The 19,837-nt window shown below is 45.2% G+C and overlaps 3 protein-coding genes across 3 annotated transcripts in view; 2 read left to right on the plus strand and 1 right to left on the minus strand.

Moving 5' to 3' along the window:
- Positions 1 to 19,837, plus strand: part of LOC1281976 (microtubule-associated protein futsch) — a 46,106-nt gene that overhangs the window by 5,986 nt on the left and 20,283 nt on the right. Inside the window, exons 2-5 of the mRNA XM_061646195.1 lie at positions 10,655 to 10,753; positions 18,752 to 18,924; positions 19,342 to 19,564; positions 19,634 to 19,792. Coding sequence (XP_061502179.1) covers positions 10,655 to 10,753; positions 18,752 to 18,924; positions 19,342 to 19,564; positions 19,634 to 19,792 — 654 coding nt within the window. The remainder of the gene's footprint in view (positions 1 to 10,654; positions 10,754 to 18,751; positions 18,925 to 19,341; positions 19,565 to 19,633; positions 19,793 to 19,837) is intronic.
- On the minus strand, positions 9,362 to 10,593 carry LOC11175710 (uncharacterized). The gene is made up of 2 exons (XM_061646199.1): positions 9,988 to 10,593; positions 9,362 to 9,908 (listed from the first exon to the last, which is right to left on the minus strand). Exons 1-2 carry the CDS (start codon positions 10,070 to 10,072, stop codon positions 9,424 to 9,426), a joined length of 570 nt encoding a protein of 189 aa, XP_061502183.1. The 5' UTR covers positions 10,073 to 10,593; the 3' UTR covers positions 9,362 to 9,423.
- Positions 16,431 to 17,140, plus strand: LOC1281978 (uncharacterized). The gene is made up of 2 exons (XM_321968.4): positions 16,431 to 16,591; positions 16,675 to 17,140. Exons 1-2 carry the CDS (start codon positions 16,534 to 16,536, stop codon positions 17,046 to 17,048), a joined length of 432 nt encoding a protein of 143 aa, XP_321968.3. The 5' UTR covers positions 16,431 to 16,533; the 3' UTR covers positions 17,049 to 17,140.

The following is a 19,837-nucleotide window of genomic DNA, read 5'->3' on the forward strand; positions in this document are numbered from 1 at the left end:
GTGTGGAGCTTTTCGGGCACAGTGACGTGGGTGCTCCGAAGCAGTGCCGGGAGGAGACGGGGACCGGGAGACCCATTTTACAGAATCGCGACACATTGCCCACGAGACATCGTTTGATGTCGCTTGAAGGATGCTAACGGCCTCGTAATTGAATGTTCTTTACAAACCGTCTACATCCACCGCACGGATGACAAGAACCCGTGCTCCACCACGGCCAAGTGCCTATGTTGCTCATTAAGTGCAATCACTTGCCAGCCAGACTAAGTGGAACCGAAATCTGTCCCTCGGAAAGGCACAAAAACTGCCGTTCGGCTTGAAGTAGCGAAAAAAGGCGAGTCTAGTGGTTCGAGAAAAAAAAGGTAGCTGTAGCTGTAGCGCATTTTTTTACGACTACCGGCACCACTTTATGCTGTTAAGCTATTTTGGTTTTTCTTTTCAATATGCCCTCGATGTGGTTCACAAATGCCCGCGACCTAGTGGTGAAATTTCGGACCGGCCGCGCTACCCGTGAAAGGATACGCTGCCCGTCTGGCTACGATCCAAGTTGCGAATCGGTTCCGCAACTTTGGCGAAAGATTCTAGAGCAAACACTCGCTGCCTCGATCCTGTGCTCGTGCTGTGCGCCGCACCGGACGGCCCTCGGCCAAATCGAATGCGGGCAGAAGCTTGTGCGCAAACGCATCCCAATGCTGTTTTCCGGCATTCTTTTTTGCACCCACCGTGCCACCGTGCTGGCTCGGCCCGGTTCCGGGCCATAGCGGCTGCGAGTGTCTTCAGCTTTACCTGTGTACTTCTTCGAGCTTTTGCCGGCTTTTCCTGGGTGACTTTCGAGCTTTACCGAACGGAACTTCCTCGACAAACATCAAGTTTGAAAAGAATTAAAACCAACCAAACAAGGTTGAGGATTAAAAGTTGCCATCCGGCAGCAAGAGGGAGAAAAAAAGGCACCATCACACTGAAGATTGCTTGTTTCCAAATATTATTGCAAGAAAAAATATCGGAAGACCCACTTCCAGCGTTAGGTTTGAGAATAATGTTGAGAGTATAATCATAAAACGATCAAACGCTGAATTAGACATGCAATCAGTCGCTGAAGCGGGCTGGAAGGCTCGACCAGCTGGCACCAACGGAACCAAAGCAAGTCGCGATAAATGCTTTGGGCCTCATTTTTTACCACGATTCCAGAACGGATAAAACGGATGTCGGCTGCGCTTGGGGTGGGAGGTTCCACCCAGCAGGAAAGGTTCGTTAGGGCACGCCACACAGCTCCGATGAGGTGAAACTGGAAAATTGGACTTCATATCTCGAGGAAAGCAGTACGCGCACCCATTATAGCTCGTTTTGTGTGCGAGGTAACAAACATTCCAGCACGGCACGTGTAAGTACATGCGGGCTACGCGGTAGGTCCTACCATTCGCCGGTAGTCCTGCCAACCACCCATTATACGGCGGGAGCACTATATTACACACCAACGAAAAGGAGGAAAAAATGGTTCCTAGTGTTCATTTAAAATTCATGACAGCCTCACGGGCCCGGTAAGCCAGGCAGTTCTCGTGCTTTTTGTCCGACTTCGAAAAAAAGCCACTCTCCATGAGTAAAGTTATATTTAAAAGCACACATACACACACACATAAAGAACACACTTTATGTCGAGCTTTTTAAGTAGGGTAGCCCGATTGTACAATGGCTTTATAGCGTGCCGGAATAATTACAGGGTCCCGAAATTTGTTTCCTTTTCGATACATCACAACACACACTCACACCCAGGGAGCTCTGGAGAGCTCGTTGCGACCTAAAGACAGCGATTGCGGACATGGCACACGATTTTGGGGATATTTTTGAACTGTTCTATACAACCTGTACAGTTTGTTTCATCAATTATGCTGACGTGGATGGTAACGAGAAGCCGGGACAAGGTGTCAGATGATGAGGGTTTGGAGGATCGATTTCCCGGGGATGATAAAATGTAAAAATGGACCTATAATTTGATTTGTGAAAAAGTTTCTCTCCAACGGTCGCCGGCAACAACCGCACCAGCGCGTCGATGAGAGTGACTACTGGATGCAGGTTTGGGAATGAAATTTTCATACCTAACGAGCTTTACGCTTCTGTGGAAGCTTTTATGAATAATTTTAAGTAGCCTGCTGCTGGGGCATTCGACCGCACTTCCCATGATTGAACAGGAATGAGGTCATAATTTATGAGCAATCGCTTAGGCATTTAAATACACAATGACGTGAGTAAATTAAGCTGCATTGGCACTGCAGCGGAGCGATTGCTTTGAAATGCACCACCTGCAATCGTTGGGATAATGATTTTCCATGGTTCCTGCTTTAAACCGTGACCAATTTTGTTGTATTGTTCAGTAACATCCTTTTCGTTAAACGCAATCACCTTCCAGTGGGAAACATTCCTTCCAATGAATTGAAACTATTCCGACATTTTCAATTGGAATTTGGTGCAAATCCATTCCTCGGAAATGTTTCACCATCGTTTCGCGATCCGTAACGAAGCCATTTTCTAGCCCACAATCCTCTGAGCTAGCTACATTTTGCAGATTCACTGCATAGCGAACGTTGGTCCCCTCAAACCCCGGCAGGCAGACATAACCGTCTGTGCGACCGTGCTCCAGCAGACATAAATAATAAACATCCTTGCAGGTTGTTCCGGCGGAAGGGTGCAATGTCGGGCGCAAAACAAAAAATAGCCCCAAAAACCAAAACTCACCCCAAAAAAGCTGGGACGCACCGAAAAGGCCCTTGCAAAAAGGGGTCGCCGAAAAAGGGCCATCTAGACATTGGATATCGATTTCCTTTGGGTTAGATGTTATTTGGTTGTCCAAAAGTGGAAGAAAAACATCAGGGCGGTGGTGGTGGTGGTGCTTTCCTTCTTCAACCCAATTCGAATGCTAGGGCAACGAGGAACCACTGAGCACCGTTTCATGTTTCGGGTGGGGTTTCGGCCTGTCACGTTGTCTGCGTCATGGACGGTTGTTTGGAACTCAAGAAGACATGTTATCCGAAAGTGCCCAAGGAAACATGTAACTCGGGTTATTTTCGCTTGTAAGCTTGTATTTTGGACCAACTTCAGCCTTTGCCGCCTTTGTCTCGAGGTCAGAGCGGAATGCCAAACAGGTGGGGTAATTGTTTTCCAATACGATGGAAAGGCACGATGTGCCGGTAGAAGATCATAATTGATGAGTTCCGAAATCTTATTCCAACGTCTCTTTGTCGAATGATTTTGTTTATTTTTTTGTGTTAAAATAAATCTACGAAACAAATCACATCAATTCAGAAAAGGCCGTGGAATCAGTTTCTTATAGAGACATATTGCGGGTGGCTCAAATTTGCATTTGCCATTCCCCAGATAATTCTGCCTTGTGCTGTTCGCTATGCGGGATAAATTATGTCATCAGCGGTTGTTTACGGAGTTCCAACAGAATGTGGTTGCGCCACGGCTCTATCTGACTGCTGCCTGGCGGCTGCTGACGATTTTCATCACTCTTTTGGCACACTGAGTTTATATTTTATTATTTCCATTATCCTTCGCCGTATTCCGCAACAAGGCAACGAGAGCAAAAACGTTGAACCAGCTTTCTAAAAAGTCCCATGATTCTACCAGCACGCTACGCAGTGTTCGCTCTAGATGCCGGGTTATTGACGAAGGCACAGCACAGACCATTCTCGGAGCGCTCCATCTTTCGGTACCGATGATATTGCGGTAAAATTCTAATTAGAATCTGCACAACCTACCGTCACGCACAAAACCACACCAACCACCGAGCGCCGAGCAGGGTGTGCTTGTGTCGGTTTTTAACATCGCAAAAGGTTCTAATCTCGAACAGCGAATCTGCGGCCCGCATCAAACCACACACCGTCGTAATGGGTGGCGAAACCGACCATTCTGCTGATTGAAATAACCAAACTTAACATAGATGCAATGATGACATTTAATGTTCTTATTCCAGTGCGAGGTAGAGGGTAACAATCACGTTCAACTCTTTACCAGAGAATTCAAAATCACTTTAAAACAAATTCGTTGGCAACTCAACGACGGCAGGCACCAACGCAATAGTGGCAACGCTGGATTTGACCTGCGCATATATTACGCAACGTTTTAAAAAAACCCAACCCTATCCAGCCCTGCACAAACAGTCCAACGGTAGCGCTTTCCTTGCGCCCGTGACATTGATGGGGTACGTTTGGAGTTAAATCAAAACAAACACACCCAGAAGGAAACAATGTGACCGTACCGAAGGGCGAAAGTGCTACGACGAGGCGCGCGCGTTACGATTTGCGTCACGCCACTAGCCTGTCGGGTTCAGTACTCGACACTCTCTGTGTATTTTCCCCCTTTTCAAGACGCCTGTCGGAGCACTTTTTGTCACTTGTGACTGAGTGAGAGGGGGAGTTGGAGGGAGAGGGTGTCGGGGAACGAAAATAGAAGGATGGGGAATTGCATTAAAGTTCATAAATTTCGACTAAACTATTGATAAAACTACAGTATCACTCTGCTACGTTGGCTGTACGGTCGCAGAGGAAAAGGCGACCCTTCTCCCTTGGAGATGTGTACGTGTTTTTCGACCCAACGCCACACGCAACCTCTGACGGTAATCGATTTATTTATTAGTGACTTGCGTAAAAACTTATTCCATTTCTGCGGGCTTTTTCACACAATGTCTCAAGTAGGAATGAAGGAAAATAACGAATTACTTTTTCAAAGGCATGTAAATAAGTAGAAATATTAGAATACAGTTTTGTGTTTGAGAACAGATTCAAATTCTCTATCGAATTGATTTTAAATTGCCCTTAAACATGCACAATCTCAACAGCTGTTGGTCAGCTAACGACGTTACGGCAGACCTGCCGGTCATCGTTCGCAATTATTCCAATAACGTTTGTGCCAACAAAAACCAAGCTGCAAGGAGATGTAACCAATTCTAGGCTGCTAGTAGCAGTTCAATAACCCTGCCCAAGAAAGCCGATATCGAATTGGCAAGCTTTTCGCTCTCCGTCTCATTGCAAATGCCCTCTTGACTTCGGAAAGGTCGAAGCCGACACATGCAGAGATTATGTGTCGGGGGGCTTGACATTCGTTATTGAATTCGACGCCATAGGCGATTTTCGGTTTTGCGGCAATCGGTGCCAGTCGGTGGAGCATTTCTGTGTGTGAATGTGTGCGTCCTATATTTCGTCAAACGATACGAAATGGAGAAAATTTGATGGATGGCAGAAGCACCACCGTTTGGAGCGTTACGCAGCCGCTTTACGTAATTGAGTCTGGCGGATTCGTTTCGATCCTTTTATTTGTTATGCTTTCCCTCCCTAGATGGGATATTGATTACCCGATTGGTGCTGGGTGTTACGATCCGTACCAAGGAAAAGATTGCTGGAAGCTGGCAGCTACATTCGCTTTTGACATTTTTAAGAAAATAAATAATCGTACACAAAAGGGCCCAATAAATGGACGAAAATGGAGGCATTCACCATTGCCGAAAATATGTGTCCGTCCCAACAAAAGCATTCTCCTCGCGGTGGAACAGATTCCAAGGATCGTGAGGGCTCTTTTTCCTATCGAACAACACCCAAAGCATTCATATTTCCTACCGTTTAGCAATTCGATCCAGCCGCCCGTGTGCGCCATAATGTCTGGAAATGAAAAATACGTTCCGTAAACACGCCAGCCCACGGGTCGATTTGTGGTTGAGTTGAAAGGCAAAAACTCGTAATCCTGAGGTAAATGAAATAAGCCCTTCCTCGGGCTGTTTCTGTTCTGGGGGGAAGGTACGGCACAGTACGCGCAGTAGCAGATAGGCGATAAGCGGAAGGGGCCACGAGGAAGAGGTTTCGCATTCGTGCTTCTTATTGCTAATCTAATTAACGGGAAGAATAATGAGCTTTCATTGGCTCGGCTCAGCGGCTTCATCATACGCGCATGGCTCGGAGGTTATAGCATACGCACGAAGGAATCTCGAATTTCCCGCTACGGAAAGGCGAACGGAACACACTACTACTACCAGCACCAACACCACAGTGCGTAGTGTTGGCAGCATGCGTTTCCACTTGAGGCAGGATTTAGAACCTTGTGCTGCCGTTATATCAACCATCAGCTTGTTTGCGCGCAGTCCCGGTGGGAGGCACTGTGGGTAGGGGGTATCCTGCAGGAGGCCGGCACGTTTATGGTCGCGGGTTTTCAATTGGTTCGTCTCACAACTGGCGAACCCTTTTTTTAGTCCCACGGATCAGCGGGTGGCTGATTGTGCAATCGCTGGTACTGATGAAAGGACCGGTTTGGGGTTGAAATTTATCCTCTTTCACAGTTGACTGATTTCCCAGACGATCGACCGACGTCTTGGGTGGACCTTTTGAAGACGGTTCTGCTGCTTCTTGTAGGACTTCATAATTGTCTGCGCACAGTTATGATTCACCCGTTGAATGAACGATAAGCGTGCAAGGTGCTTGCAGATATAATTGAAATATCGTGGAAGCAATTAACTTCGGCTTAAGCGGAATCCATACATGTTGCCATACAGAAATGCTCATAAACAACGATACATAAACGATAGCTCCAAAACTTGTTTGCAGTTTTCATGATACAGAAGCCATGTTGAATTACTTTCATTTGAAAAACACATGCTGCGTCCCAAATGATGCACACACATCCATTTTGTTGCGTGAAAGGTTATTATTTTCCTATTTACCAAACAACCACAGTGCATCGCAGTGGTTCGAAACAATTAAATTTACATCAGGCGTACTGTCACCAACCACCAATGCTGCAATACGCCCACACAACAGTTTTCCACTTACGTAAAGGCAGAGCAACCCCTCCCAATCGAATGAAAATAAGCAAGAACTTTGTTAATTGTCAAAAACCGCGCTGTATTCAATCCTTCTCCCCCTTCAAACAGGCATAAATCATCCATAAATCAATGATTGCGTGACCGGAAACCCAACCGGAGTCCTTGGCAGGACAGGAAAGGACCGTACAGCGTTCCCTGTTTTGGTGCGACCCCAAATTTTGCCCATAACCTTATTTCACAATAAACTGGGGTAGCTCAGCAATGAATGAGTCATTTTTAATTATTTTAAGGTTTCTTGTTTACGCACACAGACACACCGATGAAACTGTGGGCGGGCAAACAGGGTACGGTACCCCGTTGTGCGGCAGTTTAAAATTTATTCCCAGCACTTGGGGACAGTTTTGTAGCCGACTCGCCTTCTCCCTTTTCTCGCTAGTATGATTAAGGGCTCCCAAGAAACACTCAATAAACGTCGCATGTCGTGCATTTACTAGAATTAAATATAACTCCACACTCTCACTCGGCTACCCCAAAGCAAAGAAAAGCCGTATCCTGCCGAACGATGCAAAAAAAAACACCCACAGTGCTGGTCAGACGATGGTTGTGACATACGCCATGATTAATTTCCGGATATGATGCCGCCAAAGCGAAACACACTCCACGTACGACGGAGCGCTGTGAGCATCCTTCGAAGCTTCGTCCAACGGTCGTTTCGGTGCGGACGCTTATCGCCGGGCCATGCGACTGCAAAAGGCAGCTACGATGATAAACGGTTGCAGCGTCACTGCACCGAGCCGATGTGTTATGCTATAAAATGGAGCAGAAAATACCCGCTCCGAGCAAGGTGGAATGCTAATCATGATAACGTACGGTATGGCCATCATTTTAACCATCAAGCGGACGAAGACCTTTGAGCGAGCTGTTAGAGTGACGGACAAGACGCCGAGAACAGGAAACAGCAGCTTGAACGTGGGATGGAACGTCACACAGCATAGCAGTAGCGAGTGGCTGCATTATCTCTCCGACTGGTACATAAAAGGCAATTGAGTGTGGTCAGGGTGCGATGAGCGTGATGGTAAAATCCAGGAAAACCTGGAACATTCCCCAAAACGCTAACGACATACGAATGGACGAGCATGATTGTAATATGAGCTTTTGGAAGGAACATGATTGGTCTAGAAAATTATTTGCACCCATCAAGAAAGCTAACGACAGCCACATTTCAACTGAACATGTGCCGTAATTACTGAGCAACCATGCCAACCAATGCGAATATTTTTTACTCAGTTTTATCAGTGCAGTAATATTTCACTCGCACTACAAACCCCCGTCTTCTGCGGGTAAATCACCGCTGTGGTCAGAGCTACTTCGAGCTTATCGGCAAAATACTTCACTTGCTAGTGCAATCTCCTTCCACGAATAATCGTGTTCAGTGCAGCTGATTCTTCACCTTCTCAGCTTCGACATGTCATTCATAAGAGCCATTAAATGCTCGTTCGATCACGTCTCAAGTGTTCGTTTTCTTATTGCTTACTGCACAATAAGAGAAACAAAGCGTCGCATGGGCGAATCACCTCGCGCAAAAGACATGGGGAATTCATCGCACGGCTGTGTACGTTCTTACATTTATCATGGTATGGCTTTACGTCATGCAAGTGATGTCATTCGTATGACCTTCGAGTTGGGTGGCGATGCGCTGGGGTTTAGCGCTTTCCCCTGCCCACTAGTGGCCACGGGTGGATGGAATCGGATTATCGCTCCAAAACGCACCACTGTCTCCCAGAGCGACCATAAGAATAGAAAGTGCTAGAAGGGGTCGTGGCTGTAGAACGATAATGACACGTCCGATTAGCGTGATTTGATTCTCTTTGCCAGCTATCTATCTTTCTCTCTCTCTCAATTTCCCTCGCTCTCAAAAAAGCTTTCGTTTAACGTGTCAGGCGCGATGACACAATTTCAATATCAAATGGCTCATTCGCCAAAAGACGATCCTAACCTTGATGTCCGTAGCATTTTGGAGCAGGATATTAAAAGAAAACTTAATCCAACAATAAAAAACACTAATTAATTACTCAGGGTGTTGTTGAGAACACCATTTCCAAACACGTAGCACCAGTAGCTTACCCCGTGGGTAGATGCTACGTGACAAAATGAAACCGGTTACAGGGAACAAACAATTTGAGCTTGATTCCCGGGGCCGGAAAACGAACCATGCCTCTAGGTAACATCATTCTCTAGCCACTCTCATTAATTATGCTTCACGAAATGAGATTACTTGCGAAAATTGAAGCCAACCAAAACCAATCTGCAATAACAAGAAGCAGCGCCAAGATCTGCGCTTAACTCAGGTGAAATGACGTTTATTCGTGATGGACAGAATAATTAATGTCATTGATTACAGTCACGGTGAGTGGCAGTTGGATGGATAGGAACGGTACTTTAAAGCACCGCACAGCACATCGACGGGATATTGGAAGTATTTGTCATCTAATAATCAAGCCTATTTGACTGGCGCCTAACGAATCTTAAATTAGGCGAAGAAAGCTGCAACGAAGAGTTAAAACTAATAAACACTGATTTATTCGTAAGAATCGATCGACCCAAAATACACATGATATAAACTACAATGACGTCGACGGAAGTCGGCAAAACAAAGCTACAAGAAACACCGTTACTGCGGTACACCAAACGCGTGGCTGCGGCACGAACGCCGCTGACGACGGTTTGTACATGGAAAAGGAGAACCCGGCGCCTTTGTCCACCTTTGCCGGCAGCAGTGTGTTGAACCCGTTGCAAAAGTCTCGATCATTACACGTGCTGCAGCCGACCACCTTAACCGACTTCCAGTCGGTGAGCTCACACATTCCAGCGGACTGTACGGTGCAGCTTTTGACCGTTCCGGATCGGTTTCCGTGCGCGTTCGTAAGCCGCAGCTCAAAACACGCAAACTCGCCGAGGTTGGGCAGCTCGGAGAACTGCGTCAAATTCACCAGCCGCTGCAGATTGCCGTGCACTTGGTTGACACGCTCCAGGTTGCACTCGACCAGCTCCTCGTGCGATCCGCACGTGTCCCAGCCGCAATGATGACACCTTAGTGCACTAGCGCCTACAAATCGAGATGAAATCTTGCAATTACCACGAAACGAAACGCTATCGAAACGATCCACACACAAAGCACTACAAACCATTCGTTTGCAAATCCAACACAGCTGCCAAGGTGGCCAGTGTTAGAGAAACTTTCCACAAAAATGTACCACTAACGAACGCCATCTTACACTTGCCGGGGAAAACTGCGATGCACGACTGACCAGCGGCACGCTATACAATTCGGGATGCCGTCAAGCTTATTTTCCAACAGAAGAAAGAGCTCAAACACTACGTGCCCTTGGCGAGATAAAATGGCTTCTGGGCGACGGTCGCGGGTGCCGGTAGCCGCAACAACCTGCTTATGCAAGCAAACTTTGTAAACATTTTTTCTGCACCGTGCTGTTTGCTGGCAGACGATGGCCACCCCGATCAAATATGGATTCGCGATCGTGTGAAGCTTTTGTAAAGCAGCAACATTGTGTGGCCGTTGCACAAACACATAGCTCCAACCAGCACCAAAATATTTTGGAGTAACACTCAAAAGCCAAATAGAAAAGTTGTGCATGAGTTTTGAATGGGCGATGTTTTCAAAACAACCCACCAAAAGAAGAAACATTTATATGAAAAAGCAAAAATTCATTATCTTTTGACAACACTGGGAGGGTTGCTTACTATTTTCAGAATCGCACATACATCATTTTAAAAACAAAAGATTCTTTACTAAATTATTAATTCTCCACTTTTCCTCTTTTCTCCCATACGTAGGCTTCCTGTCATGGGATGTCGTCGATTGCCATGTCGACTTGGAGGACGAGCTGCATACAATCACGTTGCAGGCATTGGAGGGAGAGGAAGGCAAGCATGGTAAGTGTAGATCGCCCATAAACGAGCATATCCAACTACGTAAAACGCTTCTTCGCAACATATCAACTTTAATCTTTTAATCCGACCGTTACTGTGTCCTTCTTTTAACATCGGGCTATTTTTAATACAACCGCATTGAACATTCAACTCCACGGGAGCTGCTTTTAAGCGGGCCTACCGGTTCTTTCGCCAACGGTAGGGGAAAGCTCGGCAAGGTCAAATGTAAATTAAAAGGTTCTGTCGAAGGCAATATAATTCATTACCTGCAATGCCACAGCAACAACAGCTGCGTTTCAAGGGCGGCCCAGTAGCCGAGCACATTTTTACGAGGAAAAGCTATAGCTACACAACACACAGCTCAACAGAATTTGAGAAAGCCTGGTGAGGCCATTTATGGTAATGAGTAATGAGCGCGTTTGATAAAGAATTCTTCTCGCAACAGCGGGTAAGAATTCTTCACGGTGGAAAACTTTCTGCAAGATATTAATTTTCATTGCCTCCGCTAACAACACCAATCAAGTGTTATGAACGGTGTTCTTCAAATATAAGACTGTGAAAACAACTATTGTTTAACATGCGAACTCCATCAAATACCAAATCAAAGAAACATCTTTTTCACATTAAAATACACAACAAATTACTTTATCACGTTGCTAACGAAACTTAAGCTTAGCCTCCAGGAGCTTCCATGATCCACCACAACCCGTGCTTCTTATCCTTCAAAGAAAACCATATTTTTCCATCAAACACAATCTCCTAAGGGTTGCGAATACGTACAGATAAACGGTGTTATCACATAGCTGCGGTCTATCAACACTTGCTTGTGCTTATGCTTCGGTCTAGAAACAAAAAAACCCCCATCGCTCAAGACTTAGCTGCTGTTTTGCAGAAGATTTCACAGAAGATGCTGGATTTTTCTCGTTGACCTTTTAAGACGCACAGGAAGGTCAAGCACCATGGCTTGCCGGTTGTACATTTTTTATGAAGGGCTCTCCTGAGCCGGCACGTCCAGAATGAGATAAGTTTATCTCCCGTTCATTTTGTAGGGTCGAATCAAATTTTGCGCTACCTTGCGAGTTGTTGAAGGATTTTTTTATTATCTTCGAGAAGGAAACACGGAATACGACCTTAAAAAGGTCGAATTGGATACTTTTTAGACACGAAATGGCGCACAACACCATCGTACCACTTCGTTAGCTATCGTTGTTTGCTGAGTGCATGATTGTGATCGTAAAACGCACATATTGTTCTAATGATACAAAAGTCATTCATAATTAAAGCGAATCAACATAGTGCTTGTGTTCTGCGTGATGGTTCATCATTGACGAACATCATTCTATATTATAATTGAAAACGAGTACCAACACAATATCCAATAAGTTACAATTCAGTTGCAGCCAAGGGATTAAACCATTTTTTGTTGCTACGTAACATGCGATTTAGCTTGGTAATCCTGGCTAATCCACTTTCCGCAGCTTCCACTCTCGGGCCACAAAGCCAACCCTGACTGCTGCGGTAAGAAATCAGCGTTAGTTAAAAATCGATGACATGTGCACTAAAAATAGAGCGTAAATCGTGCAGGTGCATTGTAAAGCGTCAGCAAATGGTGCAACACCATTGCGCCCACCCGGATCATCACCACGCTCTCTGCTCAACTTTTGCCGTTTTTGTGCCGATTTCAGGGAGGGTGCGGGCTGGCAGGGCGAGTCGATGGTGCTCGTCCAGATTCAGAAGAAATGCAATTTAGTCCGTCCTCGCACACAGGCACCGGGCTATGAAAAACGATACGAAATTGACAGCTTCGAGCCCGTTGCTCGGCGACGCGATGGAAGAATCAATCGATCGTAATTCATCCCCCGACCCACAACGCTTCGATTGTCCACAACGCGGAATGTGATTGGTCGCGTCCATGCATGAGCATGACAATTCTAGATTACAACTTGGATTGCTTTCGAACGGGTTTTATGCATTCCGAATTGACAATTGCTTGTTTTTGGTGGAAACGAACGAATTCGCTTTGTTTGTGTTTTGTTGATTGGAAATTGGGGCTGCTGTTTACAAATCGTACAAACTGCGGTACCAAGATGAGTTCGCTGCGATAGACGGCACTGAATTTATGTGCAAGAGCATGTTATCCTTGTGTCATTTTTCCTACAAAAGAACTCCGCTTTTCTCAGAATCTTTGGTTCTGCAAAATTGCACCCCAGTGATGTATGGTAAAGAACTCGCTAGTACCAGGTAATATTTTTGCATTGAATTAGACCCACCGAAGCATACCTACCATGCATACATGTTAACGAAGGCAAGGCACCTCAACTTTCTGCGACTAAATGGTACCTGTGCCTTTTGTTTGTGCCCTCACCTCAGTGGAAAAGGAAAAGCATGCTGGCCGACGAGTCGGTGAGGTCTCGTTTTCATCGGGTGGAAATTGTGTGCTTTTTTATTTCTTCCCTTTAGCATGCATTGCTTGTAAAAAGGGTCGAAAACAAAATGCTCTGTGGGGAAAGAACACATTACCACCAACCTTTGTATAGCATAGGAACGACCCCGAAGGCAACCAGAGACCGTGCGTCATTTCTATTTGATTGCCAAGTTGAACACACTTGTATGTGGGTTGGAGCCGATGAAAAGAACGCACAGAGAATGGTTGACACAAGGACAAAAGCCGTTTCTATGTATTGTATTAACTAATGCGTAAACAATTGCTCTTCGCTGAAGGACTTACAATCATTAGAATTATTCTCTCGTACGACTAAAACTGCAAAAATAAAAGGTATATCAGCTATTTCTGGAATGTACCTACTGTACGGAATGGATCCGTTTTGCATATGTTCCTGCGAAAGCAAAGGAACAATCCAGTCCTAATTGATTGATTTGAAAACTGATGGATGGAATTGAATTGATCAGCTGGGGTAGATTATAATTCCATTCCAGGGCCTCGGCTCAACCTAAAAACGACGTCCCAAGCCATCCAAACACGATGTACGGCCGCACGCACGCAGACGCCGGCGACAGTAATTCCATTAATCTGAAATAGGAAACCCATCCCTCCCATCGATTTCCTTCGTAACGAAACTAATTTATGTGCTGCTTAGCCCTCTCCTACAAAGTATCGCACGCACCAAAAAGCTCGTTCGCACGAAGCCGAGTACAGAATTTTGTCGTTGTGGAATAATTTCTTCCCTGCATTGTCGCCACAAGCGATCGCTAGATGGTGGGTAAGCCGGGGCAAATGAATTGATTCGGTATCTCCCTATCGTTGGGCTTGTCGTTTATCAATGTCGGCAGGATAAGGGAGGTTCCGGTACCATGCCGTGCAAACACACACACACACACACGCGCCCACCCATGTGAGCGTCTTCAAGGCAGATAAAGGCACCTTTAGACCTCGGGCGATAAATTATCGTACCTCTGCCGTGTACGTGTACGCTACCGATGACACGAAACGGGTGAAACTAACGTACCGGCAGTAGAGAAATCGTTGACGAGCCCTGCGCTAGGATGCGGTGACTTTACCCTACATCCAACAAAAAAACACGAGAAAAGAATCTAACGCAAATGGAACTTCGATGGAGACGCATGGTGGAGGCGCAATTTCCTGTTTCCTGCATTGCGCTCCGCAGGGACCTCGAAGATCTGGCGTTTGTGCACTCCTGCTAGCTACCTCTGCACGAATTGAGCTATGCGATGGAACCGAAAATGAGCGGCTGTGTTTTTTTTTTCTACATTCTTTCTGCTTCTGCCTCCACCGCACTACGCCGTGGATAGCATTCTTGCGCAATAGAAAAGTATAGCGAGAAAACTTTTACCACCACCGATATTGATTGAAATGGAAGGAAAAAGTTTACTCAGCCACCGGAATCGTACTTGATTGGCAATCGTACGGAATCGCTACGGAGAAGGAAGCACAATGTTGAATTAGTTTTCCCGCAGGACTAGCGTGAAGGAAAAGTTGGAGCATTGCAGCAGATTGAAAAAGCCCATTAGGATCACACAACTAAACAGAGTTATCTGTTCATACATCGTTTATCTTACCGATGACGACTAAGCGAAAAGTGTGATACAAGTCGTTGAGTATCTCTAAAGTCAATGCTTACAGTTTAAAACGCATCATAAGCATTATGCTTTAGAACATGCTAGACGCTAGTCAGCAGTGTATATTCTTTAGCTCTTAAGAATGATTCCTAATAAACTAATGCCTGCATCAATCCACAACAAGTCGTGATAAATGAGATGGTTTTGGGTTTTTGCTACTAACAATGGTTGTATGATCGTCTTGTAAGGATGAGATAAGCAAACAACTTCACACCACTATGCTACAGTTTTAATTGGCAAAAGTATTGATTAGTTGTACTGGCCTGTATTGGCTGATACCATCATATCAAGGAATTCGCGTGATATGCAAGACACAGCACATCGCCTGCACTGTCAAGTGACTAACCGATTGAAGTGGTTTATTGGTCTCAAAACGATTTACTTATCGATTCGATGGCGTTCCAGCTAGATGCATATAAATACCTCTGCAGGTGCACATCGCGACCAATAGTGACCTACAGAACATTCCCGATTGCAGCCACAGAACGCAGCAGCTTGCGTAGAAAAGAAACAAACCCAAAACATACAAACATGTTGAAAGTTGTTGTGGGACTAGTGACTGTTTGTGTCCTGCTCGCAGTCACCAGTGGTCAAATAGATCCTCCCACTACTACGGTAGCACCGGCCACCACCACGGTAGCACCGACCACCACTACGGTAGCACCGACCACTACTACTACTGTGGCACCGACCACTACCACTACTGTGGCACCTGGACAAACAACCACCACCACAGTGGCACCTGGACAAACAACCACCACCACAGTGGCATCTGGACCAGTAACCACTACCGGAAGTACCGATACAACGACACCTTCAAGTGCCCCACAGGATGTGAAAGCTGCCCTCGTACCAGTGTTGTTGGGAGCATACGTGGCAATGTCGATACTAGTCAACTAATTGTACCATGCGGTAAACATATCATTACTTTAAGTAGTCTACTTTCAACAAAGTTTGGTGCGACTGAAAAACGTGTGAAGAAGCGGTTTGGTAACACAAAATAAATTTAAATGTAAAAACCTCACTCGAAATTACGTTCATTTATCTTTGTTTTAAATAACTCTTTTGCCATACTTCCCGTTATAAACCGCTCACTCACTCTTGAGACAATATTTGGATTCAACATGCGCCATATTCAGGTGTAAGGTTACCGAATCCACCAACGGCTTCATTCGGCAGTCTTTTGGGGTTTAGCTTTCACCAAAAAAAGAAATACATTGCACTTTCGACAAGCAACCAGAACGTGCCTAAGCATTTTGCTTCAAGGCACGTTCTGATCCTTTTTAACAAAACATACCATCATGATGTGAACGATATGAAAATCAGATAAACAGCTCCGGCTTAACTTGCCACGATGTTCAGTGTAGGAAAAGTTATGACTCTATCAAGCTTTTCCATATTACACTTTTACAGCACCTGAAACCAATTTTCCAAATCAATATTCTTTCGATTCTTATTCGTGCCATCGAAGAACTGCACAAAAGTGATCGTTTTCTATTAATCGCTCTTCAAGCCGTGGGGCTCTTCACACTTGATATAATCCTTCCCACCCGATGCAGTCACCGCTACAACTTAACAAGATACTCAACGCTACGGTATCTTTTGTTGACTTACAATTGATAAGCATCGATATAAATAGCTGCATCGGCTGTTTCTCGGTGCTAGATTTGCTACAACTTTTAGAAATGAAAAACCTGCAGCTACGAGCCATCATTGCGCTGGTAATACTGTGCATCCAACAGGGTAAGAGACTCCGATAAGGCTGTGCACTGCAGCACATCGCCTGCTGTTGCATAACGCACACTGCTAACCTTTTCCACTTGCAGCACAATCTCTCCAGTGCTACGTGTGTCTAAGTGCGGTGAGCTTTGACGACTGCTCCACTAAAGCCCAGAAAATTGACTGTGACTCACCGCCGCCCGATCTGCCGTTCCCGTTCACCGCGTCAACGTCTAGAAATGGCAACTTCGCGTGCGGAAAGGGCAGCGGATCCGGTTCGGGAGGGCAGGTCTTTATGAAATCGTGCATTCCCAAAATGACCGAGACAGAGTTCTGTGCCTTGCTAACGGCGGAAGTGGAGGCGGACGGCAAAGTGGACGTATGTAAAGTGTGCAACGACAATCTATGTAACGCAAGCAGTGTGCGAGTGTTGACCGGTGCTTTGCTGCTGTTGACCGTTGGTCTAATTTTTCGCACGTAGCTAGGGGCGATTGTGTAACGGCCTCATATAAGCCGTACGACAGTCAGAGAGACTGAAAATAGACTTCTAATTCATTCATTTAGTACCAACAAGCGCTAATCCATCAATTTAAATTCCCTGTCAATATCACAGATTGTGTCGATTTTTGCACGAACGGTTACAGACATGAAGTGTTTAAAATACATATCATTAATTACTTTAAATTCCAAGTAACCGTTCAATGCTAATGGAATTGATAATGTTAAGTAAATTATTTTTTTTTTAAATTCCACCATCCATCAACATGAGCAATGATAACCAAGGCACACATTCTGCACAATTCGAACCTTTTTTATTGCAAAACCGGGCAATGCGAAGAAGCAAATGATCCGAAAAAGACTTCAATTCCATCGGTTTTGGGCCGTTTTTGTGAACGGTGGAGGATTTGCGAATATAGTTGATTGTTACGCCATAACAAAAAGCGCAACGATCTGCTGTGCAGTGATTGTACGGTGTGTGCACAAAATGGGTTTCGGCTAAAGTGGTTAAAAATACATGAATATGCAAATTTCCAACAATGGACCGGGACACCAGGAGTGAAGTGGCTTTTTCGTGTCGACCGAAGCACACCACCACGCCACGAAGGGTGCACGCGGCAAGGGTAATGAAAAGCACACATACATAAAATCTGTTACACTTCACTTTGACCTTCGCGCTACTCACACACACACACACACACACATACGCCAGTTGTTCCGTACCTCATTCTCAGCACAAGTGTTCGCCAGGATCACAGCACCATGTAACCGAAACGACTGTCGACGAGCAGGAGGGCCCAACGTGATGAATGCTGCAGCCACATGAAGTAACACTTGGGTACCAGCACTTTTCGCATCCCTCGAGGCATGCGCTACCATGTGCCGGGTTTCGCATCAGCACGAGATCGCACGTTCCATCCAAGGCGCGTAGGACCGTAGGCCGACCGGGAGCACTGTTATAAATTTCATAACTCTCCTTTCGATGATGTACTTGCGGTTGAAACACTGTTTTGCGAGACATTACAGCCATGTAGAACTTATTCAATATGGGATAGAGTTAAGTGCTTCGCTTCGCAACATTTCATTTAATGTGTGCACGTTTTGGTACGGCGGCATTGGACTGGACAACATCCGAAGCTGAGAATTAATGTCGCAAATACAACTTTCGCAAACATATACCATTGGGAATACATGGAAATTGTGAGAATATTATGTGCGCTTCGGATAAGCTTCCACTCCCAAATGGCAACAACTTGTTCGTTCGGTTCGTTAATCTGCCACAGCTTGTGGGAGGTTATCGAGAAGAAGGATACTCTCAATACATGCTGTCGACTTGCAGCATCATAGATTCCTGATAAACATCTTGAAGCACAGTTTTTCCTCGTTTATTCTGCTCGGAGCCACTGAGTGTATACGATGTCATGCTTTTCTATATTATGTCAAAGAGTTTTATCGGATTTTATGTATGCGAGGGAGTGTTAATGTATGAATATTGACAGGCGTGACGACATTGACAAGATTGATGGAACAGAGCGTTCAAGCTGACACAAAAACAAAGAGCCATTTCGAAGCAAAACTTTCCGACGTCTTTCCATTCCCAGTCCCACACATTCTAAAAGCGTTTTATCTGTTTTTGTTTTTGGAAAGAAAAATGTTATTTCTAACTTTTAAATTATCAATTCACAGGTGAACGATTGATTCAGTATGCCAGCGAAAATCTGGTTACTGAAATATTGATTCATCCACAAGTCAACACCTTCATCCAGTGCATTCGGAATCTGCTGAGTAGCTTCACCCGGCACCGCCACATCATCCACACCGGATACACCTTCTCAGGAAACGGGTCGTGGATATTACAGGTAAGGAGCTAGTGATAAATTGATTTTGCTTCGTCGGAAAACATAATTTCGTTCTTATCTCAGCCCTTCTTTTATTGCGATTACAAGCACAAGTTTTTTCGTAGCTTTCCCGTATCCTTTTTATCACAAATACGTATAATTTATGCAATCGTTACTCATTATGAAGGGATTATTTTCCTTTTTTTAATCTTCGATGAAGCTGACGAAAGCGAGTTTGGTTTTTTCATAAGATTTACCAACAAAGACGCAATACGCAGAAGCAAAATTAAATTATGAATTTTGTTTGTTCGAATAACTTTTTCGGAATTAACAATTGGAATTAAGGTTGGGATCAAAGGCAATGGTTTTGTCACAGATGAAGGCACGCAAGCCGGATGACCTAATGAACAAACCCCTTTTCATTTGCTCTTTGTTTAGGATGGAACTTTTTCAGTGATGGATTTCATGGAAGCATTCCAGGAGCACGAGGTGCAACGCGTGCTCCGTGCCTATCCTGAAACGATCACGATGGACATTCATTGTGCGCCCGTAGGACAGTGGCACATGATTCAGGAAAAGTCCTTCTCACGGCTCTGTCGGCTGCGTTTGAATCCGGTCGACGTACTGGACTCGGGCAGTGAAAGGTTGAACTCTTTTGTCGGTAAGTTACAGCGGCGAAGATTTTTTTTCCTGCCTTTCCTTACTCACTGTCAAATTTCGTGTTTTACAGCTTATCTGTCGTCGATGATCATACCGACGGAAATTTCGGAGCTGCTGGAAAGCTCTGACGTTGTTGGAAACATCCGTTTCAGCCACCCGACGCTGTACGTCTTCCCAGGAGGCCAGGGAGATGCAGCACTGTTTGGCATTAATGGCTTCAACATGTTAGGTAATCGAATGAGTGTGAGGAGACAGCGTGAATGTATAATTAATG

Source organism: Anopheles gambiae, chromosome 2 (assembly GCF_943734735.2).
Source record: "Anopheles gambiae chromosome 2, idAnoGambNW_F1_1, whole genome shotgun sequence".
Classification (NCBI taxonomy): Eukaryota; Metazoa; Arthropoda; class Insecta; order Diptera; family Culicidae; genus Anopheles; species Anopheles gambiae.